The following is a 27333-nucleotide window of genomic DNA, read 5'->3' as shown; positions in this document are numbered from 1 at the left end:
GCGTTTCTGGTATTATGGCTAATTATCAGGGGGTGGGAAGGGAGGGCGAGGGAGGGTTCGCACCAGACTGCCCCAGCGTAAGCAATAGGGGTGGGAGGAGGGTCAGGTGTCTAACGGCTTCGCTGGGATAAGGGTTATGGTTCACGTCGTCATCATCAATAGGCAATAGGAGAAAGAGAGAGAGAGAGAGAGGTTTCCAGACCCCAAGAGCTAGGCAGGGAATGGGGGCGGCGGGGGGCGCTGCTCAGCTGGGGGTCATATAGAAGATGAGATATGTGCTGCAGGGGGCAAAATTCCGCGGCGGGGGGCCAATCAAGAAGCCAAAGTGCCGTGAGCATCATCACGCTTGGGGAAATTGAAACAGCTGTTGAAAGTATCGGGACACGTTCTAGAAAATACCCGGTGAGCCACGGCTGACATCTCGCGTCCCATTGCCTTTGGGGTGGCCGCTTTCTTTCGTCAGCCTCTGCGATCCCTGCCATGTCGTGTCGGTGTTTGCGCACCTGCATCCGCATCACCCACATCCGCATTCGGCAGAGCCAGTGGCAGTGGCTGACCAGATGAGTACTGAGCGACAGAAACTCGGCCATCTCCATCCTGGGCACATACCGCGTGCTACCAGCCTTGCCGATTGGGAAATGCCGTGGGTGAGGAGGAGGAGCACCGTCGTAAGAGAGTCCAGCCGGTTTGCAAAAAAACCCTGGCTTCCCGAGGTGGGATTGGGCACATAATACGAGCCGGTTTCCTGGCAAATGGGACCCATCCCATCCATGGCCAGTCAGACCCTCGAAACGACTGGCCCAATCAGCCTGTGCGCCGGCCATGTGCCTGCGTATGGATGTCGTATGTCGTATGTCGGTCGGGCCTTTCGCTTCTATCGACAGGCGGGCAGAACCGAGACAGTCAAACCTGTCGTTTGGGTCATCCGCCTCGTAGGGCTGCAGCCTGCAGGGATGGTCCGGTGGGGTTACCGACGTGGTGGAGAGCAACACCCGCCCACATCGCGGTCTGATTCGACAGATCCCCATTGAGCAGTGTGATAGGAGATTACTCTTTGCGTAAGCCGTACTGCAGCGAATCACAAGCCAGCATCCCACATGACACAGCCAGATCGGCCACCAAAGGATAAGACGGGTGCCGTGTCTTCCCACGTTACACCCTCGTACGTATTCTAGAAACCATCGTATTCTTGTCTATTTCTCATGACTGACTACCTAGCACCTAGTAAGACTTCGCAACGCTAAGGCTTCCCATGTCTATTCGTCAACAGCATACCCCTGAAGATCATCATTACCATCACCATTACGACGTAGTAAAGTAGAGTTGCCAAAAAAGAAATACCGCCCAATGTCCTTCCTTGGCCCACGAGCAACACTGGCACCTGATGCCCGACCACCTAGCCTAGATATATCGTGCCTTTCGCGCGATCAATAGCGAAATGAGAACAAAGCCCACCAGAGAGCAGAGAATCGCAATGAAGGCATGCAGATTGTCGACGTCTTGCCATGGGACATGGACGTTCATGCCGAACAGACCGGTCACCACGTTCAACGGAACAATGACTGAAGCCAAGAAGGTGATCTTGCTGAGGACTTCGTTGGTCTTGGTTCCTTGGGCAATGCTGTCAATCGTCAATTGGGCGAGGTAGTTGCTGTGGGCGCGGGACAGAATCTTCTCGAAATGCGTCAGGTTCGTCATCATCGTGACAACGTGATCCTGAATGTCGCCCAGATACATGCCAATGTCCATCCGAGGTGTAACCTTGTAGTTTTCATTGCACCTCTTGGTGAATCCCTTGAGCACGTCGGCCTTGCCGCCGAGGATGCGCATCAAGCCGAGGGTGTTTTTGCGAACCGCCCCGATCCTCCGCAGAAAAGAGTGCATGTCATCGGCACGTGCAACAAACACAGAGTCCTCGATGCCTTCTGTGATCAGCTCAATTCTATGGATAGCCGGAGCGAAAGAATCCACAATGTTATCACTAGAAACATGATTAGTATCGTGCGTCGCAGGCGAGATTTGGCAAACAAGACCAACTTACATCAAGGCGTAGCAGATCCAGTCACTGCTCAGCGACACGTACTCCTTCAGCATGGTGATTCGCTTCCGCACAAGGGAGGCATGGCTGTTGGGTTCGAAGCTGAAGCTGAGGGTCCCTTCGCGGAAGACGATGACGTAGAGATTGAACGGCTCATAGTCTGGTCCGTCCTCTTCCTGGGTGACGCTGAAGGACCGGAAACAGGCAAAGTAGTACGAGGGGAACAACTCGATCTTCTCACGTGCCTCCTGAGTCGTGATATCTTCAATCGTCAATGGATGAACGCCAAAGGCCTTGCAAATGGTGCGGACTTCCTCCTCTGTGGGGCTGTTCATGTTCAGCCACCACACACCATCGTTGACGTCGGCTGGGAATTGGAACAGCCCTCGGACGTTCTCCCCGGGCAGAACCAGGTCGCCGAATTCTGCAGCATGGATCGTAGATTCCCAAGCGGTCGAGAAGAAGCTGAATCTGTTAGGGTCAATCGGATCTTGTTTTGGCGCTTCAGAATCGGATTTCGCAGTGGTCTCCTCTACCTGCTTCTCGTCGGTCATGCCGGTTCCTGGCGGAAGCTGATAAATGTCGCCATCGGCTGTGACCATAGGCGAAGGGGACCGGAATTGCTCGGTCTGGAGACTGGGGAACACCTTGGTAGCGTTCGCCTGATCAAGCTCTTCTTTGCGAGCTGCGTTCTCGGCGGCGATGAAGTTCTCCAGGTAGTCGAAGTCGATGTACAGCCTATCCTGTCGGTGCTCGTCGTTCATTGGGAAGCAAACATCTTCCTCCGCCGTTCGGTTCGTGCCCAAACTTGCAGCATCGTCAGCCACAGTGTGCTTGCTGCGGACAGAGCGGTAGCTGCGCAGGCTTTCACGGCTGTCGCGTGAAAAGGTACGCGCCAGGTAAAGTTTCTCGCCATCCTCCTTGCCATCGTCGGCTTCCTTGTTGTTGGTGGAATATGCGCGTCCACGGCGACGTGCTTCAGCAAATGCTTTGACCGAGTTCGGAGGTGACAAGGACCGAACATCGTTAACTGTGTCGACAGTAGGTCGTCGGCTTCGAGGTTGGATGGGAGAACCCTCATCTGCATCGTCGTCTACAATGGCTTCCTCGAAGTCGCGCACACGGATATCAGGGGGTGTCTCCAAGTGACGCGCACCATACAGGGTGTCCACTGTGCCTCGTCGCGGCCGGTCGGGTCTCTGGATAGACGCGCTCTGGTGGCGGTGATCGTCCAGTTCCGGGACAGGGGTATCGTACCCGCTGCCTCTCTCCGAGATTTCTTCGTGGTCCGACATTTTGGGACTCTGCGCAGTCTTTTGTCGGGGTTTTGTATCGAGGCGGCAAGTGTCACCGTCTTGTTATTATTATTCCGTTCAGTGATTTTTGGCTGTATCAAACTGAACAGAACCTGCCAGTTCTATAAAGAGACAAGGAAAAGCCCTCCGCTGCAATTCAAGGGAAGGCAACCATACTGGACCGCGCACTGAGCTATCGGGCTTTTGCACGCAGCAGCAGGCGTGGCAGCACGCCGACTGCAGGAGGGGTTTGTCGGGGCTCCAGCGCAAGAGGGCGCGAGAGAAGCGTGACAGGGTCCCAGGTAGGATGGCTATGCTCGTGAGAGAGAGAGAGAACGGTATTTCGTAAGTTGGATCAGACTAGTTGTGCGCGTGCAACCAGTTAAGGAGGCTTCTTGTTAACGCCGCTATAGACCCAGAACAGAGGGCCTAAGAGCGGTCGGGAGAAGGAAAACTGCTTGCAGATGAGGCCCGCCAACTTGGTGACTTTGATGGGATGATGCGGTCTGTCGGCCGCAAGGAAGTTCTTGGTGAGGTGGTGTACTGCTGCGGCGGAATTCCTCGTCGCAGTTCGAGAGAATTGATGCGATTGTTCGATTAGATAAACTTTGTCGGATCTTGGTGGGCTAGTAAAGGTACCAGCAAATAGGAATGCGACAGAAGTGGCGATCGGTCCAAGAAGGGTTGCGACTGGAGAGGGAGAGATGCTACTGTTGTTTGTAGCCGTGAAGCGAAGATGGAAAAGTTTGAGAAAGGAAGTAGTGGTAAAGACTTTTTGGTCCTTTGTTTGCTGACTACGAGTGCATGCAAGCCGGGGAAAGCAAGTGGTAGCAGGTAGGGAAGTCCAGAAGGTAAGTGGCAGGTCAGTGGCCGTAGGTAAGGTGGTAGTGCCAAGAAGAAGGTTCAATGTTGGTTATGAGGTCAGGGCTTTCTTTTTCTTAGTCCTGCGTCTTGTTGAGGGCTAGGTTACATAGGTACCAGCAGCTCAGCTTGTCCGCGCCAAGAGCTCCGTTCTGTCCAAACCAACCTTATGGTTTCGAGACAGCAGAAAGCTGTGCAAGGGACTGTCTATCAGACCAAAAGAAGAATTATCAGCAAAAGGGCCTTGAGGCTCTCGATATAAATAAATTTGGGGAGAGACCCGGGCTCTGGAGAATCAAGGAATTGTTCAGACGAACGAGCGTTGTTGTGGTTTGATTAGTTTTAAGCATTTATTCTACGGGCGGAAGCCAAAACAACGTGACAGGTGAGTGGCCCATTTGGCTCGTGCTTGACAGAAAATCTTTAGATGGGCAGTAGTGGAGTCACCGAGCCTGACTCTGGAAAGGTGAAGGCGAAGGGAGAAAAGAAGCCCGTACCGAAGGTTAGATGCTAGTGGGCTTGTGGGCTGACCATCGAGAACCCCTGTACCCTGATCATGGAAGAAATCCAGGACAGAACCTTGGAGGCCATTCCCTGCGCTTCAGTCCGCCCCAGAAGTGCATCCAGGTCTGGCAAACTTGTACTGCACACTCCACGTCCGGCATGGCCTTCCATCCACATCGATACATAGTCCTGCTGCTACCAGCAACAAACCGTTGCGCCCAGTTTCCACGACGCAAGTCCTCCTTCGTTAGTCTCGCCTGTTTAGGACGGAGCAGCTAAGCTCAAGTGTCGACCAACTATCCTTATCCCCATGATATCTCCTCATTGGCTCAAAGTATAACCATGTGGGCTCACCTCGAATGTCGCAAGATGCGCGAAACGGGCCTGATGAAGGGCACTTGCCTACGGCATACAGATCTATGAACACGAAGAGGCTGTTGTACAGTATTCGAGCACCGTTTCATATCTACATGCCATATGACAATTGTTTGTTAGCGCAGAGTTGGCTTGTTCCTTTCTAGATATACCTTGACTAGTAGTAAACAAAGCCATCTCACCTCTCCTGCCGGCAACGTCAACCGGCTTGTCGGGCAAGATCTACCGTTAATGCCACCCAGGGATCAAAAGCCAATGACTAGAGTATGGCCACCCGGCTTGACCTCGGAATGTCCTCGTGATCTCTAATCACCCGAATTGAGCGTCGTTTGAGGGATTTTCTTAACCAAAATGCTCAATCTCAGGTCACCTGGAGAGTGTGCATATGGTGGCACTCAGCGGTGTGTTCGAAGGCCCCGGGATTGCCTAGGTAGAGAGCAGGCGGTCGAGATATTCTTTATTCAAAGTGAGATGAAGTCATACTAGCAGCAGCAGGTGTGACCATTGGCAACTGCGGTCTGCAGTGCTGCATATGTGGTTGGAGTCATGGAATAGCATCGAGGCATGGATAGGCTGACAATCTGTGATTGGCTAGAGGGGCTATTGGAACACTGTGCTATCCGAATTGGCCGATGGCAGGGCTGATGCAGCCGACACCCGCTGATCAGTATCGATCGCTCAAAAGTGCTCTGAGAGTTGAGTTGCGTGGCCCGTGCACCACCTGCTTGCTTGGGCCAGAACAATCAATGCCAAGATGGCCAGATTTGGCGGAGCTCAGTCCCCCAAAGACCAAAGGTACCTCTTGAGGCTGCGATCGATGCAGACTGCGTGTCAGTCAGTACCTACATACCATACATCCGCAACCACGAATAGCACCACGAGCATCGACTCCTCGATTCTGTGACTTTCTAAGCAAAGATCTTCACATACCCACAGCAATAATGGCAGAACAAATCTTGGACCAGGTCAGAGACTTGGTTGATGGCCAAATTGTGAGACTACCATTACCTGCTCCCCATCCTACGCCTCGTCGGCGCCAGTGTCTGCAGTCGCATACTGACCTGGGATTGTTATAGGACTTCGAGGGCCAGAAGCTTGCCGAAATCATCTCTACGCTCATGCTATCGTTGGCCGGAGTATGTTTGAATCCCCCATATCCGACTTTGTCTCGCAACAGCCCTTCACCAAAAGATCTCGGACTTTGCTGACAGACATTCGTGTCACGTATGTAGGCAATTGCCTTCTTCGTAGGCTACTTTATGCAAGATATCGCACTGGCGCTCAAGGTTGGTCTCGCTGGAACCGCCGCCACCTTCGTCGTCGTCGTCCCTCCGTGGCCCTTCTTCAACAGGAACCCCGTCAAATGGTTGCCCGTTGGGGGCGGAGCAGCAGCCGCACAGTCACATCAGAGTATAGTGGTGGACGAGAAGATGTTCACGCAATAAAGGATCGGTTACGTGCTAGAGAGAGAAAGGCCGCAAATGACTGCCGGGGTGTAAAATCCGGAGTCGTATAACATGTACAAATCTATTTGGCTCCGCCGTACCAAAACGCTGTCTTGGGCAGGAATGCCTGCATCATACTGCATGTCGAAAAACAAGCGCGCTGCCTGTCATCAAAGACACCTTTAGATTCTGGAGGAACTCCAACCATGCCATACCGCTTTTTGTCCCTTTCCAAGCGTTCCGAAACCAGATGTTTCCTTGTGTTCTTCCACGCCATCCATGTTCTTAGCGACCGTACTTCTGGAACTCCCAGTCTCGGTTGTCCAAGGGGCACACCTGACGCGCCTTGAGCCAACGAGAGATGCAGTGGAAGTGGAAGGCGTGCTGTTGAGAAAAGGGCGATTTATTAGCTTTTGGTGTCCAGAGCCAAATTGCGTGAAGCCATTTCTTCTAGGTCCGGGCAAAACACTCACATTGCATATACCCCAAGCCACTGTGCACTCCTCGCTCGTGGCAGACGCCTGGTTGGCCTGGCACTCGATGCAAAGGTCCATGATGTGGTTGCGGCAAATGGCACAGTTGTCGACAACGATATCCCACGCCCAAAGCGCGACGGCGTTCCACTAATAATGAAGTCATTCCAGTCAGTTTACCAAGACTCGCGTGGACAGGCAGAAAACAATGGCAGTAGACTCCGTACCTTCTTCACCTCGAACCGCTTCTTGCCTTCACTCTTGGCATCAGCCTCGCCGGACTTTGCCTTCTTGGCGATCGAAGCGCTGGGTGCATCGGTCATGTCGACGTCGGCCATGTTGCTGGTGTTGGGAGGAGCTGGAGGGAGGGGCCGAAAACCAAGTGGGTAGAAGGGAGACGCCCGGGGATTCAAGCTCTACTTCTTCCCTATCTTGTCAAGTTGAGGAGAGAATACCGCGGGATATCTGGGTATAGAAGATGCTGGAGTGGGCTTTTGGTTGATTGCCTAACGCTGGATCGGAGTCGGAGTCGCGAATGGTGGATGAATGGGAGAGGAGGGATGATGGTCTGGTCGTCTGTTGGATAAAGCAGTACTAATAAGTTTTGCCGTTGCCAGTTAAAAAAAGAGGCACAACAAGCTCGCAACAATCCAGGGTACGCAAGACTTTCTCTTGAACGAAAGGGTATGACAATCAACTTTGATCGTTTAATAGCTTGACTGTTACTCTACCTTGCTGGATTATGATGTGCAATCAATCAGCAAGTGGTGGCCTGAAAGGTGTCGGTCGAGCTCAGTCAGAGGTACGTCCAATCAATCCGAAGGTGCATCTGAGGTGCCTGCTGGTATGCGCTAGGTAGCAGTGTTGCCCCTCCTTCTCCCGCCTCCCATCCAACGATAAGGCTGCTATCTACGGAAACCCGCCAACGCCGATTGATTCAACGATCAATTGAGGTGAAGTTCCTAAGGATGATGAAATGTACCTGGGTAAGTAATGAAAAGCCGTATTGATGACACGGGCCTAAGCACGCTTCACTCATCTACCTGCCTCTTACCAGCTTCTTCGGTCACTGTTACGCAGCTGCTTCTTTGTCGCCTACAGCTAACCCTTTCGACGGGCGTTTCGCCAATCAACCGGCCAAGTCTAACTAACGGATGGAAAAGCTACATGAACCTCAACGGCTAACGCATCAAGTAAATACCCCTTGATAATATCGAACTGCCATAAAATTAATACGAGAAGCTTGGATGTTATTTCATTTTTGTGTATTTCCCCATTGTAATCGGATATGAGTGGAAGAACTAATAAAAGTAGGTGCTGTTAATAGGCAAAGTAACGGTTAATTCCTTAGGTACGATTTCTTTGCCATGCATATTCCATAGATACCCAACTAGCCGGCTTGCAAGCCATGCTATCTACATACTTTTGAAGGCACGCACCGTGGCTGCAGGAATTTAGGTTGTCTAGGCTAAACCTGCACCACGGAGATGGAGCCCAAGTCATCAGGACATCCAGGGCGACTGTTGCATTCTCGAAGCCAGCCTTGAAACCTCTTGACCTCAGCTCGAACCGTGCCTTCTTCCTGGTAATTCCCTGAAACAGTCGCTCCATACATGTATCGTAGGATCTGGCAGCTAGCAATTAATTGTCGTCATTTCTTGGAGTACGCCTTGGCTGAACCGCCTGACCGAGTTGCCCCCGTCCGATGTCTGGCTAGGTTAGCTGCCACTTGGGCTCCAGCTTGGGCAACCTGGTCCGTCTTGATGCAAGTACTCTCGTCCCCATCCCAGGGCGGAAAACCGATGTTCAGGACACAAAAGGGTACTTTCTGTCCCAGGCGGCGAACAGCGACCAGCGGCATTGAATGGAGCCACTCCACAATTCTTCCCAAGTGAGCCGCTGTTTCCTTGATTCCCCTTCTGTGCACCCGCCATCGTCAAGTTTCTTCCTCTTTCCCATACTCATCAACAACAATATGAGCCAATCCAGCTTGCGACCGCAACCCATTCAGACAAATTCGCAAATCACCATTGCACATCGCCCGCCAAGCTAATCCCGGCTCTAAATCTCTCTTTTCCGAACGCTGCCAGAAGCCGAAAGCTCCTCATCTTTCTCCAACAACATCTTCTGACATCTTTTGTCCGCCCGGTTGCCTCTCGTCTTTGTCGCATTGCGCAACGCAAGTCTCGATCATCAACCACCCCGCAATCCGCATTGACTGCGACCCCTGACACTGTCTCGACCTCACCCATCTCTCCCAAGGTCCTCCTAGGCTTTTACAACTTCAACAAACAACGCCTCTTCTTCTTTTTCTCCCACCCCCTAAAGAGAACTCGGTCTTTACACCTATTTTCTCCCCTTGTTCAATCCAACTGGATACATGTCACCTTCACAACAACAGTTTCCATCACAGCGACCATTATATCATGCATTCATCGCCGCATCCCAAGAACACGCCTGGCCGGCGCCGCCCTGGTCGTAACGGCAATAATCAAAAGAACTACGCCTCCGAGAACGACGCTGCAAGCTACCGCCAAGCCTATTCCGACAGCCCCAGTACACCTCAAAGGCTGGCCGTCGGCGACGGTCTGGCCGTGCCGAACTCACACACGACTTCTCAGAAGCAGCGAAAGCATTCGCACAAGGGCCGCAATAAGAACGGGTCTGCGTCCCCAAATCTTGCCCATTCAAACAGCGCCAAACAGGAGCGCCAAAGCCCGTCTTTCCCGCCTAGCCAGATTCCCGCATTTGCAGGCGCGACCTTCCACCATTCGCCGGCTCCCTCTGCGCTGCCTATCCCCAGCTTCCTCGCCAGGACCACTTCTGCTCCGGACTCTCCGAGCCAGAAGAAGCCAACCACGACAGGACCAAGCCAAGAGCCCTCACCCCCGACTACTGATTCGGAAGAAGATGGCCTAGGCAGTCCTCTTGCCCCCGTTCCGCGGAAGGAGGAATCTCCTCTGGAAATCTTTTTCAAGGCCCAGCGAGCGGAGAAGTCGGGCAGCACCGCTCGTCGTGCCAGCTCTTCCAACATCACTGCTATTCCTCCGGGCCCATTTTCTCCACCGCATGACTCACCCAAGGAATGCCAGACGGTACCCAGGGCGGCCGCGCTTCCTCCGCAGAAGCGTCCTACTGTGGCGCGAGCTCCTTCTTCGGGCATCTCTTCTACCGAGCTGGATGGCACTCCTGGGAAATCCCTTGGCCCAGCATTCTCGACTCCGTACTCGGAACGCATCAAGGCTGTACGCCCCAGCAACAATTACGGCCAAGCCTCCCCCAACAATGCGCGTAACTTAGACGCCGACCGCAGCGACGCGCTGAAGCGCTACTTGTTCTCTGGGGGCAACGGGGCCATGCAGCAGCCCCAGACGCCACCTCGCCAGCAGCCCACTTCGGCCGGAGCTGCGCAACCGCCTCCCAAACTTCCTCGTGGCATGTTCCCAGCCTCCGTTCTCAACGGTGGCGGCGGCGTCAAGGCTCAACAGGTGCAGAGCCCACCATCCTCCAACTCTCCGTCGTCGGAGCAGATGCGATTCATGGAGGACTCGCTTCGACGGGTGCTCAAATTGGATTCCGCCGCATAATCGAATTTTCGATGCATTGTGCTCGCAACGAGTGTTTCTCGTCGCGTATGCAGCGATTATCCCGCTTTCCTTTGTCTACAGGCGTTCTGCATGGTGCCACGGCGTTTTCTGGTCTTTTCGTCAGGGATCGGACTAAATTTGGTCCCGCTGGGTAGCACCATGACGGAATGCTGTCTTCCCTTTATTTGGTTTGATTTACACGGGTGTTCCTGGGGGTCAGGCCCTACGTGGCCTGCTCTGCGTCTTTATGGACTGGCAGAGTCTGTTGAGCTACGATACCTATGGTTGATCATGATTTGGCATTTTGTCATTTTGGCATTTTGGAGCTCTGGGAAAGAGATCTCAGCGACTTACATTATTGCTTTTCTCTCATTCGGTAATGTATTACGGAGCACATTGGAGAATCCAATTCTCGACAGTCGCGTTAGCGCTTTTGGAAGCGTTCACGGGGCTTGGGCTTACTAGACGGCGGAGTATGGTCTTTGATATTCTCATCAAGGCGCCACTTGTCTCTATCTTCTGAGCAGCGCTCTCAGGCACAGCATCGACGGCGCAGTATTGGTATGCATCAAATCTGGTGTTCATGGCGGCGGGACTCAGCGGAACGGACTGTTGACTCCTTGTCGAAGGGATCCTGGTTTACTGGCATCTATGGGATCATGACTTTAACGTCTTGGGCTGCATTCTTGAAGGCCTGGTACACTACGGGTACAGGTTGGTATGGATACGCCCAAGGTTAAAAGGCGATCATGGTTTTGGCGTAGGGGAGGTTATCTATGTGGTGGCGCCCTACGAACAGCGAATTTCATATCGGGGGGCAGGGCACACAAGGAAGGAAGAAAAGAAAAGAAAAACCGGCGAAATTTTTCTGGTGATGTACAATCGCATGGTCAAGACTTGTAACGGTTTACTAGACACCGATAGGCTATGCTTTCAATACAGCCGATCAAGCTTGCTTGGTCAGGTATATCATCAACCATGAATTTCTTGACATGTGCATGTGCTTTTGGATGCCGTTACTCCCGAGTTCAAATACCCCAGTGGTAAGGATTATTAGTGTTTTTGCAGTATCCGGTAATAAGATTGATCCAAATTATAAGTAGGGAACACTTCACGACTTTGCTGTTTTATCGAGACAGTCGGGGAGCGTAAGAATAATAGTCAGCTACCGCCAGTTATTCCGCCTATGAGATTTGTCACATCAACTCAGTTCTCCAAGCGAAATCACTCCAGAATATCATGAAACCTAAGTCTTTTCATTCCTGGGCTTCTTGTGCTGTCCGAGACCCAACATCGTGAAGGTGACATGATATGTGGCTGGCTACTGTGGCTAGAGAGGCTAGGGATTACAGATACATGTACATTGACTGTGGCTGGAGCTAACCAGCTAGCGGGGGTGGGTGAGCTCCCAGGCAGGCTGGAGGTGCACCCGCAAGCTGGGAGCTTCGTCAACCTGGCAGCCTTGCCCTGTGCCTGTGTACCTTATGCTCCCAGACCAAACAAGCTGAACGACGACGACGAATGATCCCAAGATACCCGAAATAACGCCATTCACCACCCCCCAGACTTATTTTCCGTAAAGAGCACCATTTACCGACCTGATTTCAGTGAATAGCAATCATGGCGTCGGGTTACGACAGAGCACTTTCAGGTAAGCCAAGGCCCGGCTCTCGTCCCTCTCCAGACATCACCAGCTAATATGTACACCCATCACTGCAGTCTTCAGGTATGATGCGTTGAATGAAGCCGTGCCCACCCCAGACCGACTCTGACCAAATTCTACAGTCCCGATGGACACGTCTTCCAGGTCGAATATGCCGGCGAAGCTGTGAAGCGAGGTACGCATCCATGCTCTTCGTATCCTACACTGGCGTCATACCAACAAACGACACGCCCCGGCGTTCGGTTGCTCAATCGACCCATCAATTCACTCTTCTAACATGACGTGTTTTCTTGCTGCTATATAGGAACATGCGCGGTCGGAGTCAAGGGTAGCGACATTGTGGTCTTGGGCTGCGAGAAGCGGTCGGCCATGAAGCTGCAGGACACACGCATCACGCCCTCCAAGATCGGCCTTCTCGACACGCACGTCTGCCTCGCCTTTGCCGGTCTCAACGCCGACGCCCGTATCTTGGTCGACAAGGCCCGCCTCGAGGCCCAGTCGCACCGCCTCACCGTCGAGGACCCCGTCTCCATCGAGTACATCACCAAGTACGTCGCCGGCGTGCAGCAGCGCTACACCCAGAGCGGTGGCGTGCGGCCTTTCGGCATCAGCACCATGATTGTGGGATTCGACAAGGGCAGCAAGGTCCCCCGGCTGTATCAGACGGAGCCCAGCGGCATTTACTCTGCTTGGTATGTCTAGCCTGTATCCTCTGTGCGGCAATGACGGCTACTGACCATACAAACAGGAAAGCGAACGCTATCGGCCGCTCCAGCAAGACGGTGCGCGAGTTCTTGGAGCGAAACTACAAGGAGGATATGGACCGCGAGAACACGATCCGACTGGCCATCAAGTCATTACTAGAGGTGGTGCAGACCGGCGCCAAGAACATCGAGATCGCCATCATGGCACCCGGCAAGACGGTCGAGATGCTGCCCGTGGAGGACATTGAGAACTATGTCAAGACCATCGAGGAGGAGAAGCAGGAGGAGGCTGCCAAGAAGAAGACCGGCCGGACACCGGGACAAGGTAGCGCTGCCATCTTGACGAGACCCAGCGGCGAGTAATGATGACGATGATACAACATCAGTGGCCGACTGGATTATTCGGGAAACGGGTGTTGCTCCGAGGTTCCCGGGCTGGCGTGTGTGGACCGGTAGACAGAGCCATAGAGTGACGGGTCCTATTCACGAACTTGTACACTATCCGCAAGACACTCGAATGCATCAGCGGTTTTGCCTTGTCAATGCACACGTTTAAGCATCTTTCTGCGTTTCTCTTTCCCCTGCCAATATCTCATCCCCGTGAAATCTATAAAGTGGTATCATACTCCCCATCACCAGCAATGTCTAGGTGTGGCCAGTTTTATGTGGCCCATGGTTTATTGCCGCTATCACCATCTCCCGGCACTAGATATTCGGCCGCCATCAGGTTTTGCCAAATCCCAACCCCATATATACATTCTCTCTGCTACTTTTCCTCTTCTCGCTCTCCCTCCCTCCTTAGCCCAGCCGGTCGGCCTCCTTGTCGATGTCGAAGACGGTGCGGGTGAGCATGCTGTCGCCGCCCTGCTTGCCGTCCTTGACGCGGTCGTCCTTGAGCATGCGGTTGTCGACGCGGGCGTCCTCGCCCTCGACCTTGAGGGCGGGCTTGGGGGTGACGGCCTCGAGCACGAAGTGGTTGTCGCAGTGCGGGCAGTACTCGTCGGCGTCCTCGAACTCCTGGGCGTCCTTGCGGAAGCACTTGCGGCACTTCTTGCAGGCGAAGACGAGCTCGAGCGTCTGCTTCAGGGGGTGCGACTCCTGCTCGTGGTGGCAGTCGGCGCAGTCGAACCACTTGCGGCAGCAGGGGCTGCGGATGCTGACTTGGGCGTTGAGGATGTGTTTGCTGTTGGGGGAGAAGGGGTGATCGTGTTAGTAAGGTAGATTCGTGTGGTTCGTCGGGGGGCGGGCAAGTGTGGCATGCGGGAGCAATTGGGGATTTGTTCCCCAAGTTGCTGCACGTTGTCGGGTAGGACCGTTGGGGGCAGGAGGGGCGGCGTACCACATGGTGCGTTCGTGAGACCGGAGCCTTGAAATCGTGGTTGTATGCTCGTACACGTTTGTTTGGCTGGTGGTATACGGTGCGGTGCGGGCGCTTTTCGTCTCTTCGCTTGTCGTCGCGCAAGGGAATGGCAATGGTTGTCTTGTCGATTCGTTGGTGGTGTTGACTCTTCATCCACTCAAAAAGCGTAGCGCGGGGCGGTGGAGTGGCGTGTTAGTGAAGGTGTTGCCCCTGCAAGCTGCTTAATTAATAAGCTCGGGGTCCCCCTGTTAACCCCTACATCCAGCTACTTGTATTCCGCCATCTAAAGCGACAGACGAACCTGAGGTCATCGTCACAAACTGGCTAACATATGTTTCTCTTACCCAGAGACTCCAGGCGTTTCTACGGTGATAACAGTCTTCAGTTGCAGCATCATGTGATGGCACGACAACTACCAGGGCTACGGCGAACCAGTATAGCAACCTGGAGCTATGGACAATTGGACAGTTGCGTCCAAAGGAATACGCCGAAGTGAAATCGGTGCAAGTGTCTGTATTTTCCAGACGGCAATGAATCATCTTCTCGTTTGGCTACGGATCAACCCTGGGGTTGCAATCACACGACCCAACCACCATCTACCGGAAGATTCTGGCCCGTAATGAAAGAAGAGTAGTCACTCAGCAGGAACAGGATGGGCTTGGCCTGCTCGTGAGCCTCTGCAACGCGTCCCTGGATCGTATCGGCCACCACGTCTGGCATCTCGGCTCCGCCCTCCTTGAGCCGTTCCGCCGCCCTGTCATACATGAGCGTCGCCGTATGGCCCCTAAAGCGGTGTAACCTGGTCAGCATCGTTGGTCTTTTCTCGCGCTCATCCCATGGACCTGCTTCTCCTATCGAAAAATAGGCAGGAGAACCCAAATCAAATTCAGTACGGACGAAGCAAAGGTTTCTCTTCGCATGATATATCGAGAATAAGAGGAGGGCAGCTACTCACGGTCCAGTCGCGTTGATCCGGATCCCCTTGGGCCCCCACTCCTTGGCCGCCGCGCGCGTGAGGCCCAGCACGCCGTGCTTGGCCGCGGTGTAAGGCGCGTAGCACTCCAGGCCCACGATGCCGAGGATGCTGCCCACGTTAACGATGGCGGCGCCGGCCTCCATGCGGCGGAGCTCGGCACGCATGCTGTAGAAGACGCCCGTCAGGTTAGCGTCCAGCACGGCCTGCCACGTCGCGGCGCGCATCTCGGTGATGGGCACGGCCTCGGGGGCCTCAAGCGACACCGCGTTGACCGCCCCGTCCAGCTTCTGTCGGCCGTCGGGGCCCGCGAACTTATCCACCGTCGCCTGGATCCACGCCTCCACCTGCGCCTCGTCGGCGATGTCGAGCTGGTACGACATGGCGCCTGCCGCGCCGTGGGGCGACGCCGATGCCAGCTCTGCCTCCACCCGCGCCAAACGCTCCGTGTCCCGGCCGCAGATGGAGACGTAGGCGCCGAAGGTCGCTAATGCTAATGCGGTTGAGCGGCCCTTTCATATGTTGGTCAGCCTGAGAAGGTGGCGCATGTGTCACGGTGAGGGGGGCAACGTACCATGCCAGAGGAGCCACCTGAAATGGCGTAGACCTTTCCCCTGAGGCTTGCCTCCAGGGGTATGGCTTCCGGTATGAGGCCGAGGCCACTGGTGTCCTGAGCTCCCAGATCGTTGATTGGCATCTTCCTGTTCATGCAGAATATCTCGGATGCTTACTGCGAGGACAAGTTGCTGATGGATTCCAGCATATATGCACATTCCATGCTCCAATGTACGTACCTGTAGGGCTGGAATCTACCCCGCTCGTGTCTACAGTCCATCGGATGATCATACGACATGCCGGACCAACGGGACCTCTGAGAGCCCTTGTACAGATAACATGGTCGATTAGGAGCCGGGAGTTCTGTTGGGGGAACGAGCCGAGAACCGGGGCGAGAAGAGAGCGCTGAAGATGTGGCCAGAGGGCAGGGAAGCCTGCTTGGCATTCGCAGACCCTCCCTGGCACATGGCTGTCTTGGGCCTTGGCACTCAACAGTCAGCCCTATCCGAAAGGCAAGGATCAACACTTCTATCGCTGTAGAAGAGGCTCGAGTATTGCGGAGTCACATCGACCCCATAAAAGACCTGGTACTGAACAACGCTTTACCCATTCCCTTTGCAAGAACCAGAAACCACACACACCAACGGCCAACCAATGCACAAACAAACTCATGACAGGAATACTCCTCACCTCGTCATATAACGGCCCTTGATTCTCTATTTGGACCTCATGGATCTTCCTCAGTACTCCAGTACGTAATGACTAAAGATGAGAACCATATTCTGTTGAAGGCTGAGAACAAAAAAAGCTCCTTGAAATCGTCTTCTATACCATGTGCTGATTCAGGAAATACTGAGTCCAAATCCATTTCCTTGATGGCTTTGCAAGTCAAGGAACATGGTCATCCTGCTTGCACAGACGGTTCCCGGCCATCTGATGACTTTCGGCGGAGGTGGGACCCAACTAGACGAGGATGGGCCGACGAAATATGCAATCCATGTGTCGAATCAGTCTGTCGGGACCTGTGGAGTCATAACTGAACAACTTATTTTGTAACGGAGGAAATGCACGGTGAGCACCAGTACCCCAGCCGTACAAGAGCCGGCCAAGCCCTGCTCCAAGAAGGAGGTTAGCGAACCTATTGAGATTCCTCGACTGCCACGGGGCCGGCCTAACCGTCGCCCGATGGCATGTAGTCCAACTTTGTCGATCTGGAGGACGACTCGAGCATCGTGTATTGTGTCTGGCACGGCTTCACCATCGCCGATTTGGTCGTTCTCATGATCCGCTTGTACACCCGTCTCTTCGTCCTCCAGCGCGACCTGCCCCCGGATGACCGACTACTTCGTCATTGTGGCGATGGCTCTGTCCGCCGGCTTCATCATCACCACGCTCAAGTCGCCATCTCTACGACGTGCCTTTCGACGAGTATTTGCCTCCTTTTCTGATTGTAAGCACCACAATATGAGTGAGTGACCCCTGGGTTTCTTTTTGTCTTGCTATCCTGAAATTGGTATTGATATAATAAATAAGTTCTTGCTTATGCTAAAAACTTGGTATATAATACAGTACTTGACGGCATCCGCTGTCATCTGGGCCCTATCCGTCACAACGGCCAATACGTCCATCCTGCTGCTGTACCTGCAGCTCTCGCCCATGCCAAAGGTCCGCTGGGCCGTGTACTTGGCGCTGTTCGTCGTGTTATCGTACTCGTTGATCACCACCTCACGGCCATCTTCGGCTGCCTCCCCGTCGAGGCCACTGGGGACTACCGCTAGGCCGTCCACGCCGAGGCCGCGTGCTTGGACCGAAAAGTTGCCATTTGCGTCACCCATTCCCTCAAAATCATTATCGACTTGACCATCTTGCTGCTCCCCAACCCCATATTCTGGGACAGAGGGCGACCCTCGTCAGCCTCGTCCTCGCCGGAGGAGTCGTATGAATCGTGGCCATTGTCCGAACCGCGTCCATGCCCAAGCTGTGAAATGATTATGATTATACGTGGCTAGTGGTTGATCAGTATGTCATGTGGTAAGCAAGCTCCAGTATTTCTACGTCCTCGTTGTCAACATGTGTTTTCAGGCATCCCCAATCTTTTGCCGGTGCATCCAATTTTAGTCTTATCGGAATCGAACTCGGCATCATCTACTCATGCATCAGCACCCTGAGGCCCTTTTCCCGCAAGCACTTGCTGTACCTCATGGGGAATTCCTGAATCCCAAAGCAAAGAACCTGGGCCGGGCGGCGGCGGCGGTATAGTCGGTAGAAGAATGTCCCCCGGTGTGGAAAAGGGAGGCACCTTGGGCTCAGGAGGTAGCTACCAGTTCACAAGAGCGGGCAGCACGAGATCACATCGGGTTGATGGGACTATTAGTAGTAGCATAGAGAATTCCTTCCCGGATGACATTAGCTTGCCGATCCAGGCGCCCCCTTTCGCCACCACGGAGGAAGACAAACAACGGGATCACGATGTGGAAGTAGGCCAAGGACTGGGCATCAGGGAGACTACGGACGTCACCTTCTCTAGATCAACCTGAACAGTCCCCCACGGAAGTCTGACCGAACCAGTCGTCGCCCCGGATGGGTTGTTTATAAGCCCCAAAAAAGAGAACTGCAGAGTAGGGAACTATATACGCGCCTAGATTGATAGGGTAAAACGAGAATTGCAATGAAATAGCTCTGCGTCCTCAATCAACGAGCGAAATATGGCGTAGTTCGAATCTACAGGCTGGTTGAATCCTAGCTTTGGAGTGCGGAACCAGGGACGCACTAGGGTCGTCACCAACCCATATAGATACACATAGTGCACCCATCTTCCATCAAATGAACTGATAACTGTCTTTGGTAGTATAGTGGTCAGTATGCGAGCTTGTCATCTATCTCTGTCCGGGAATTAAACCCCGGACTAGAAACATGCCCGCTCGAGACCGGGGTTCAATTCCCCGCCAGAGAGGTTCTTTTTTTGCCCTTTCTGGGCCTTGGTTCTGGTCTATTTACTGTTGTTCTAATGGGGAGATATGTTTTCTACTAATTTTGGCTTTTACTGGACGTGCGGATGGTCTTGTTGTGCTAGGTAACATGTTGTTTGTAGGTAGTGTGTGAACTATGGCGTAACTCGCGCTTGCTTGGTCGCACTAAATAGTCAGCATACCAACTTCTATATATCCCCTTCTATTCTTTTTCACGTTTTGAGCTCCATGCAGCAATATTTTTGGCTATAGACCCTACTTTCGGCGATCTTTTCGATGTCCCATAGTGCGTTATGATGCCCTTTGCTCCTGCAGAAATTCGTTTACCATGTCTCCGGTCACACTCCGACGACGAACTTGAAACCAATGTGGGAAGTATGGCGGCGTCATCACAACAAGGAGCCTACGGTCCTCCTTCTTCATATTTTGTACCGCAAGATAGATCCAATGACATACTACGACCCCTTACTACGGTGGTGACTCTGTGACCTCATGTCTAAATAGTATAATGTACAGGAAGCCCAAGTGAGAGGCCCCTTTCCCCCAATCTCACCATAAGGAACACCAGGAGCAGATGGAGACCAGGGCGTAGAGAGGATAATGCCTACTCAAACAGGAGCAAAGCCAGCGTCCACGATGAGCCGAGTGGGGAGACACAAAATCAAGATCTCGGCCTCGATTCTCTCGCACAAACAGTGGGATACCCAGCTCCTCCTTTTCTCCGATCCATGAGCATGATCAAGCGCCTTTGTTCGATGCGTAAGAAACATGATCCATCCTGCTGCAAAATGCGCGAGTCCCGCCTTTTGCGGTACTCAAAGAGGAGAAGTCCAGAACCAGGAGATGATCGTTTCGTTATCATGAAGAGAGACCCCCCACCCGTCTCCAAATTCCGGCGTCACGGGAATAGCCACGTGCTTAACACCTCAAGTCCCCACTGCAATACGGGATTCATCGAGAATATTGGAGGCGGCGGGTGTGGAACTGGGCTTGGATCCATCGGAGAAGGCACACGTGGGAACATGGGGTTAGGGGGAAGAGAAGAGAAGACATAAGAACCATCTCGAAGCATTCTCCGAGCTGGAACGCGGAATCCCGGAGCACCCCGAGTGTGGTACGAAGTAGAGTTCTAGATGGACCTGGTGCCAAATTCGAGGGAGTTTTCCAGTGCGAAAGCATTGATTGTTGCCTGATCCGACACATGCAGGAAATTGGTTTTCTAAACTCCGTCATCGAGGGCCTCAATCAATATTCCTGAGGAGCTAGTGAGTCATTCCAAAGGGTGGATTGAACATGCCACTCCGAAGTTCGGCTCGAGAGATAGAGGATGTCTCACGAGTGTGGCAGCTGCCAGAGATGCACTTTGGTAGGGCTGAGCCCCTTTGGCGAATCTGATAAGACGGTGGAGGAGTGGTAGACATATCGATACGAGATAGAAGATGTGCCGCCCAAGTCAGCAGACGTTGATCAACCGATCCTATAGGTATCTCTGCAGGTGCCCGGTATAGTACAAAGAAGCTCAATGGAATTTGTAATAATATATTCAACAGGAGACGCCTATATTTCCAAGTATGTACGCTGTGCCAATATGCTACGCTCCATCAAATATGCTTACAGAGTGCACCAATGATGCAAGATAGAGTGCGGTGGAATCCGGTCACTCCTAAAAGTGCTACATGAAACCCGTACCCAGACTAGATCACAATAACCTGCCCGTTACTCTTTCTTGGCCTTGCTGTCCGAGAGGATCTTGACGGCGTCCTTGCTGAACACGTAGCTAAGTCCACTCCACACGGTGGTAGCTGCCACAGTGTACCTAGGAGACGAGGTTAGCATTGGTACGGGTAATAATTTGGAACAACGTCCTATTCGCGCAGCTAGTGAAGGTGGACAGTGGTACTGCATCAGAAAAGGCGACTTACTGCAGACCAGTCAACGCCACCGCGACATCCATTGTCAACAGTGGCGAAACGGTGGTGGCGCCCATCAGGGCTAGCTGCAAGAACGTGTTGTACTTGCTGATCGTCGTGGGCCGCACCTCGGCGAGGGCAGGGAGAAGTCCCAGTACCGCATAAAGGTCTTGGGCGGCGGAAGGGAGATCCAGCGGTAGTAGATGGCCGCGAAGCCTAAGCCGACATCTCGGCCCAGGATGATACCGGCTAGCCAGACTGCAGGGCGATACGTGTCATTAGTTCCTGTTTCATGCCACGAGCGACTCCCGAACACATCTCCCCCGTATGCACGAAACTGATCGTCGAGAGGGGTTGAATCAGAGTTTAAGAGCATCCGCCAAGACGAGCAACACGCATTCTCAAAGTCAATTGCAAGTCTTGTGAGCTTAACGCTCGCAGGACTTCTCTCGCAACAGTGATAGATGAAGAAACAAGAAAACGAAGGAGCACAAGGCAAAAGGTTACACCAAGTTGGAAACATTCAACAGCATGCCCCTACAAGGCAAATCGGCATTGGGATGACAATACATTGGACGGAAGAGAAGACACAAGGTTGAGGGAAAACAGGAAAAAGCGACATGATGGATTGACAGAAGCATGAAGCAACAACAGCTTGAAAGCCAAGAGAGGGGGTCGAACAAAACTTACCAGGCAGGGCTCCCTTGGTGGCCAAACAGACGGTCAGGATGGTCATGAGTATCTTGTCCGCCATGGGATCGATGACACTGCCAACCACCGACTGCAGCTTCCAGCGCCGGGCGATCCAGCCATCGAGAAGATCCGAAACGCCGGCGTAGACAAACAACCCGAGAGTCCAGGCATGTGCATCGTGGAGAATGGCGTAGCCAATGAAGGGCGCGACCACCAGGCGACTGGCGGTGAGAAGATTCGGGATTGTGTAGATGTCTTCATGCGGCGTCAGGGATGGGATGGGAAGCACCTTTCGGAGGCCGCTAGGAGCAGGCCTCGGGTCGACTGGAGGAGGAGGAGGCGCAGGCCTATTGCATCGGGATTAGCAGGGGCATAGCAGGAAACCTCGACTTGACTTCCAGCGGTGCATGGCAGCCAGACCGGAGCCAGGCCCGATACAGAGGACAAGTTCAGCGAGTCAAAGTCAACAGAACAGGACCAAAAAAAGATCGACGACGTTCGACTGAACAGGGGTCGTCCCCCCGCAAAATCTCCAACCAAGGTTGAGTTGCCGCCTCGATGCGCGTCGCCTCACACTCAAAAGTGCATCCCTGCTGCTGAAGGTTGAGGGGGAATGGAGAGTATCTGCGCGCCACCAGCCGGTAACACAGCGGAGGAGCAGAGCAGGGAGGGGCGGGGGACCGAACTCACTCATCACGACCATGATTATTTCCCCCCTGTTGCTGTAACCGTCGGCTCTGGGACGATAAGCTTCTGGAGGAGGGGCAGAGGAGCGCCGTCCCAAGTCGGCCTGACCTGTGACAGTGCAATGTCCCCGCACTGCAGGACGAGCGCGAGTGAGACGGCGACAAAGCCACGATGCCGCTGTAGTTACGCCTGCCGATGCTGCCGCTGCTGGTTTTGATGGCGCATCGGCGGCTGCTGCGGACCACGGGGCTCGACTCATTGGTCCGAAGTGTGGTGGCCAGTGTGGTGCCAAGGGGCTGCTGTAGCTGCTGCTGCTGCTGCTGTAGCTGCTGCTGCTGCTGCTGTTGCTGCTGCTGACAACGGGCAGGGGTATGCAAGGACCTCCGGGCGAGATTTAGCATGGGCGTTCGTCCCAGGAGTGCACCAGCAAGAGTCGTGGTGCCCGAACTCAAAGAGGCTGGGCCGAAACCTAGCAGCATCGGAGCTTCAACGGTAGTGCGGATCGCATTGGCGCCGCGACTGCTGCTGGCCAAGAAAAGCCGAGAACTCATTGTGATTCGTCCGTTTGCTCTTCTGCTCTTTTTGTCCTGTCTTCACGTGTGTGCGTGGCAGGGAGCAAGCAAATCGTGGTGGAAACAAACAACTGGTTGGCCGGACTTCCCTTTACCCCCGAATTAGCAGCAGGCGAGTGAGTGCTGCAGCAGGGCTCCAAAGACGGTGAGCGACTCGCGCGGGTAGACGAGCAACGCAACGCACAACGTAACGTACAGGAGCTGCGAGCTGAAAGTGGGCTAGTCCCTGGCTGAAGATGACGTAAGGAGCGAGCTCCGAAGCTTGTGACGCGGGAAGCTTGGGTAAAAGATGTACCTAGAGATATGTGGGTGTGGGTGAACGGAGCAGAGCGTGGAGAGATAGGAGGGGCTGTGCTGATTGCTCAGTGTGCGGTACTGTGGAGGACGGACAGACACAAGGGACGTCGCGTGCCTGAGGATCAAAAGCTTGAATGAACGAACGCTTTTCTGTACGTATAGTATAATGCGCGTGCGGTTTGAGTGTGAGGGAGACGATTGCGTGTGTGCGTATTGAGGCTGCTGCTGTTTGCGTGACGACGATATCCGAATCCTCTCTTGCGGGTTTTCGTCGATCTTCTTTACTTTTACGGGCTCAACAGCAAACAGGCCTCCGTCTCATGCAAGGGCCTCAGTCGAAACTGCTTGTCGTTCGTGATGGGGTCCTGATGGATGGATGAACGACATCCAAGAATTTGACCCGTCTCAATTGATTCTGCCGCCGGCTTTCGCGTCACAGTTCGCGAAGAATTTGTTCAGGCACCGTGTTCACAGCCCGGCACAGCCCGGCACAATTTGAAGGCCTGCCTGCTTTACCTAGCCTATCGGTTCCCTCCAAATTTAGGCTGCTTTTTTGGCGCGCCCCTCACTACCCCTCCCTCCTCCAGTAGCCTGGGAGCACAACCTCAACTGCGTCGTTCACCGCAACCAACCAACTGCTTGTGCTGCACTGGCCCGTTCGCCTGTTCCATCCATCTCAGATTTGCTTATGCCAGATGCACCCCAAAATCTCCATGGCCGGGGCCCCTCCATCACACCCACACATCCCTCTCCTACCCGGGTAAGCACGACCAAAACTGCATATCTGACTTGACGCTCGAGAAGGGCTAGAGAGAGAGATTCGTATGCGACACGATTAATTCGCCTGCGTAAGCGCGCGGAAGCGTCACTGCATTGGATTGGATCTAAAGCAGATAGAGGTTGTCTGGATTTGATTTGAGATATATTGATCGTACAACTACCTACTTACAGGTACGTGCCCGTTACTGCCCATCATAAGGTTAACCTACATTTTGATCCAAATGATCTGATCAATCGCGGTTTGAGTTTGCATGATGCTGCCACGCAGTACAGTGTCCCTCGTCACTGTGCCACATATGTACAGGTAACCCAGTATACCCGCGCCATCCATCCATGCACGCCGCCAGGCCATAAGAAACACTGCAGCCAACCAACACGCTATGGCCGCTCTCAACATTGCACCGTATTGATGATCAAATTCAACGCTACCATCCCCCATCAACCAAGGAGTAGTGTCGCCCTTGTTTTTTTAATGTTAGACTTCCCGTCTCCTCCTCAACGGACAAGGTCAGATAGACAGAAGTTAGCTGAGGTAGTGAGTAGTCCAACATCAATGTCAATCTTCACGACTGCTACGTACATGAACATGTACCGTGACCCAAGATGGATTTCACATGATAATCAATCCCGACGTCCGTCGTCCAGCATTGCTTGAAACATTTCCACGTGCAAAGAAACAAGTAGTAGTGACGGGCAGATGCATCTAACGTAGTGAAGGCGGCGCGGGTAATCAAATCGATCACATGGAGCTGGAGAGGCAGCTTGAGACGAGAGACTTGCAAATTGGCACTGCTGCATTATGTTCTATGGAGTATGTGTACTCTCCCAACTGTCGCTCCGTGGGCGACGGATAACAATACATACAGGGGTCATGGGTAATAAATCCCAAGCAACCAAACTGTGATACGGAGTGAACGCCTCTTTTGGGTCAAGAACAGCGTAACCGATTCAAACCTCCTGTATGCCCAACCCGAGTAAAACCACAATGTCAAGGCCAAACACCAAAGACGCCCAGAGATCCTTTCCACCGAACCGCTGATGCTGCCAGCCAAAAGTATGCGCCGTGAAATCAGAATGATTGGTCTTATAACCACATTTCGGGATAGCTTCCTGCCGTGTCCATATCCATTCCCCCGTCCACGCCGCTTGCTCCCGTGTCACTCCTGTTTCCGTCCGTACATATCTAGGGTATCGATTGCGAGTGTGGTCCGCGAGTGCTGTATCCCGTGTCGTGTCCCGAGAATGAACTGTAGTGGCCACCGTCGCTGAGCTCGGCGCTGTTGACCGAGGAATTAAGATCCATGCCATTGAGGGCAGAGGGTGTGTTTTCGTCGCTAGGGGACTCGAAGGACCCCAGGCCTTGCTGCGACTGCAGGGCCGACTCGTAATCGCCCGCCGCTTGTGCCGTGCTGGTTGAGTCGAACATGGGGTTCGACTGCGTGTCATACGACGTATTCTGGTGCTGGGCAGCGCTGCTCTCATAAGACGCCGCGTGTCTAGCGCTGCTGTCGTACATAGCCCCATGTTGGGATGACGCCGCCGATGCCGCCGGAGAGTCGTACATCGACTGAGTGCTGAATGACCCGTGCCCCATGCCGTGGTTATCGAGCATGCCGCTGCTGGGCATACCGCTGCTCGGGACGACCGGTGTGCTGCTCATATGGCTCCGGCCAATGGACGGCATAGAGCCATAACTGCTGTGTCCGCCCCCATTCGTGTTATAGCCGTTATCAGCGATTGTGCTATGCCGTCGGGAGGGCATGGGTATGGAGGGAAAGCTCGGTGTCTGCGTGGGCATCCTAGGCTCGTAGCTGTAGGGTGGAGGCGGGTGAGGAAAGGAAACCGGCTGGGGTGGTGGTAAGGTGTGAGGAGCCGCCACTGCGTACGAGTTCGGTTGCATCCCGTAGCCTGTAGGCCAGCCCTGGTGATAGCTGTGATGCACATTAGGCACCGACATGGATCGAGAACTGGCGGCGTAGGCGCTCATATCAGCAGGATATTGGCCCTGGGCAATGAGTAACCTCATGCGGTCGTCCAACATCAACTCGTGGTCGTCCACCGGAGCTCGGAAGTTCCCAGCCGAGATCAAGGCAGCTCGCGGTGTTATCTGTCCCATTTCGGAGGACTCGATGGGGGTGCGGAGTTTCTTGTTCACCACGTCGTCCAGGTTGTAGTATGAGACAAGATGGTGCTGCATCCCTTTGTACTGCACGCTGATCGTCTTCTTGACTAAACCGTCCGGCTTGAACTGGTAACTGTCGACAAGAGATCCGACCAGGGCTCTCTCGGCGTCCTTGCTGCTGCTCGGAGAGTCGGAATATTGGGCAGCCAGGCCGCCCATGTTCATACCGCTGAAGCCAACCGAGTTCGCCCTCGAATTAGAAGTAGGCTTTGAAACCCCGTTGCTGTCCTTGCTCGTCGACTTCTTCATGGCGCGCTTCTTCTCGCCCGGCTGGAAAGGCTTGTCGAGTTCCCGGTACAGCAGGAAGTTGCCCAGTATACGACTAGGGCTCCAGGGGACGCCATCGGTCCAGCGCTTGATGCCGCTCGAGTGCTCCTCGTAGATGAAGACGTTGCCGCTGCGGATCAGGTTCGCTCGCTCTCGGTCATGCGGACGGCGAGGGACGTGGGATATGTGGCCAGTCAGGCACGCCTCGAATAGGACGAGGGCATCCATCGTCGAGCTGATGTAGCCATAAAACGTCGGCTGCAACGTGGCCCCGGCCGATGTGTGGTGATGGTGGTGAGCCATCACTCCTCCTCCTCCCTGCACTCTGTCCGACATGATGGACAGCTTGCACGATAGGAGTCGACTGCTACCACGACGGACTTGGTTTGGCCAGAGTTCACTCTGCAGGCGCGGTTCAGAGGAACTTTAGAGGTGGACAGCAAGCTGTATCTATCCAAAGCTTCCCGCACGAGGTTGAGTAAAAAGGCGTTTCTTTTTGTGACAAGCGAAAGTATATACCTTTAAAGAATTACCGGCTCGAGTTTCTGGAAAGGTAAGTCGGAGAAACAAGAAGATGATGGTTCCAAAAGGTCCAGCACCAGGTTCAACCCCCCACACTGGTACGTTCCTGAGAAGCCCAAGAGGAATTAAAGTGCCGAGCCGTCGAAAGTCAAGTTGTGATGTGAAACGTAGGCTAAAGTGCAAAGAAAAGAAGTAATGCCAGGCCGTTTCAATAAATTTCTGTTTGTGTGTCCGGTCTTATACCAGAGATCAGAGACCTGGGACCTAGACCCAACGAGCACGGAGCTTTGGGTACCAAGCCGCAAGCCGGGAGAGGGAGGTAAGGTCTGCTTATGGGGGTGAGAGATAGAGGGTGAGAGAGATGCAGGTGATTTCCTGGTCAGATGCCTGGCGTACTGGTGGATACAACCAATATAACTGCTCGTCCGGTTCGTGAGCTGTATCCTCTGATCTCTCCTGTGGTTGTTTCCAGCACACTGTTGGGTAAGATTTTCCCTCTTCTGTTCGCAGTCTGTCCAGCGGGTAAGACTGGATGATGGGGGGTGGAAACTGCGCAGCGACTCCACGCACAGCGAAACCCAATCGCGTCACTTCCTCTTCCAGGAGCTCTGTCCCCAGAGA

General features: G+C 53.7%; 10 protein-coding genes across 10 annotated transcripts; 4 read left to right on the top strand and 6 right to left on the bottom strand.

Moving 5' to 3' along the window:
- Window positions 1–1401: 1401 nt before the first annotated feature.
- PG985_000430 (metal ion transporter) lies at window positions 1402–3333 on the bottom strand (the record flags this gene model as incomplete). Its single annotated transcript, XM_066820199.1, has 2 exons — window positions 1402–1981; window positions 2042–3333. 2 exons carry the CDS (start codon window positions 3331–3333, stop codon window positions 1402–1404), a joined length of 1872 nt encoding a protein of 623 aa, XP_066691078.1.
- Window positions 3334–6014: 2681 nt separating this feature from the next.
- PG985_000429 (uncharacterized protein) lies at window positions 6015–6518 on the top strand (the record flags this gene model as incomplete). The annotated part of the gene is made up of 3 exons (XM_066820198.1): window positions 6015–6065; window positions 6150–6209; window positions 6306–6518. 3 exons carry the CDS (start codon window positions 6015–6017, stop codon window positions 6516–6518), a joined length of 324 nt encoding a protein of 107 aa, XP_066691077.1.
- Window positions 6519–6803: 285 nt separating this feature from the next.
- On the bottom strand, window positions 6804–7329 carry PG985_000428 (E3 ubiquitin-protein ligase RBX1; the record flags this gene model as incomplete). Its single annotated transcript, XM_066820197.1, has 3 exons — window positions 6804–6902; window positions 6992–7141; window positions 7219–7329. The coding sequence occupies 3 exons, from the start codon at window positions 7327–7329 to the stop codon at window positions 6804–6806; spliced, it is 360 nt and encodes a 119-aa protein (XP_066691076.1).
- Window positions 7330–9417: 2088 nt separating this feature from the next.
- PG985_000427 (uncharacterized protein) lies at window positions 9418–10578 on the top strand (the record flags this gene model as incomplete). Its single annotated transcript, XM_066820196.1, has 1 exon — window positions 9418–10578. The coding sequence occupies one exon, from the start codon at window positions 9418–9420 to the stop codon at window positions 10576–10578; it is 1161 nt and encodes a 386-aa protein (XP_066691075.1).
- Window positions 10579–12198: 1620 nt separating this feature from the next.
- On the top strand, window positions 12199–13308 carry PG985_000426 (proteasome subunit alpha type-7; the record flags this gene model as incomplete). Its single annotated transcript, XM_066820195.1, has 5 exons — window positions 12199–12229; window positions 12298–12304; window positions 12364–12416; window positions 12546–12933; window positions 12990–13308. The coding sequence occupies 5 exons, from the start codon at window positions 12199–12201 to the stop codon at window positions 13306–13308; spliced, it is 798 nt and encodes a 265-aa protein (XP_066691074.1).
- Window positions 13309–13743: 435 nt separating this feature from the next.
- PG985_000425 (uncharacterized protein) lies at window positions 13744–14289 on the bottom strand (the record flags this gene model as incomplete). Its single annotated transcript, XM_066820194.1, has 2 exons — window positions 13744–14128; window positions 14285–14289. The coding sequence occupies 2 exons, from the start codon at window positions 14287–14289 to the stop codon at window positions 13744–13746; spliced, it is 390 nt and encodes a 129-aa protein (XP_066691073.1).
- A 592-nt stretch (window positions 14290–14881) lies between these two features.
- PG985_000424 (Short-chain dehydrogenase/reductase aba4) lies at window positions 14882–15975 on the bottom strand (the record flags this gene model as incomplete). The annotated part of the gene is made up of 3 exons (XM_066820193.1): window positions 14882–15059; window positions 15261–15790; window positions 15853–15975. The coding sequence occupies 3 exons, from the start codon at window positions 15973–15975 to the stop codon at window positions 14882–14884; spliced, it is 831 nt and encodes a 276-aa protein (XP_066691072.1).
- Window positions 15976–17192: 1217 nt separating this feature from the next.
- On the top strand, window positions 17193–17611 carry PG985_000423 (uncharacterized protein; the record flags this gene model as incomplete). The annotated part of the gene is made up of 2 exons (XM_066820192.1): window positions 17193–17283; window positions 17403–17611. The coding sequence occupies 2 exons, from the start codon at window positions 17193–17195 to the stop codon at window positions 17609–17611; spliced, it is 300 nt and encodes a 99-aa protein (XP_066691071.1).
- Window positions 17612–20518: 2907 nt separating this feature from the next.
- PG985_000422 (CDP-alcohol phosphatidyltransferase) lies at window positions 20519–22643 on the bottom strand (the record flags this gene model as incomplete). Its single annotated transcript, XM_066820191.1, has 4 exons — window positions 20519–20618; window positions 20841–20970; window positions 21403–21752; window positions 22474–22643. The coding sequence occupies 4 exons, from the start codon at window positions 22641–22643 to the stop codon at window positions 20519–20521; spliced, it is 750 nt and encodes a 249-aa protein (XP_066691070.1).
- A 2281-nt stretch (window positions 22644–24924) lies between these two features.
- Window positions 24925–26526, bottom strand: PG985_000421 (Gti1/Pac2 family protein; the record flags this gene model as incomplete). The annotated part of the gene is made up of 1 exon (XM_066820190.1): window positions 24925–26526. One exon carries the CDS (start codon window positions 26524–26526, stop codon window positions 24925–24927), a length of 1602 nt encoding a protein of 533 aa, XP_066691069.1.
- Window positions 26527–27333: the final 807 nt, after the last annotated feature.

Source organism: Apiospora marii (genome assembly GCF_038362585.1).
Source record: "Apiospora marii strain CBS 49790 chromosome Unknown utg000001l_segment0_segment0, whole genome shotgun sequence".
Classification (NCBI taxonomy): Eukaryota; Fungi; Ascomycota; class Sordariomycetes; order Amphisphaeriales; family Apiosporaceae; genus Apiospora; species Apiospora marii.
The sequence above is the reverse complement of the archived record's forward strand: the minus strand, read 5'-3'. Positions and strand labels throughout refer to the sequence as shown.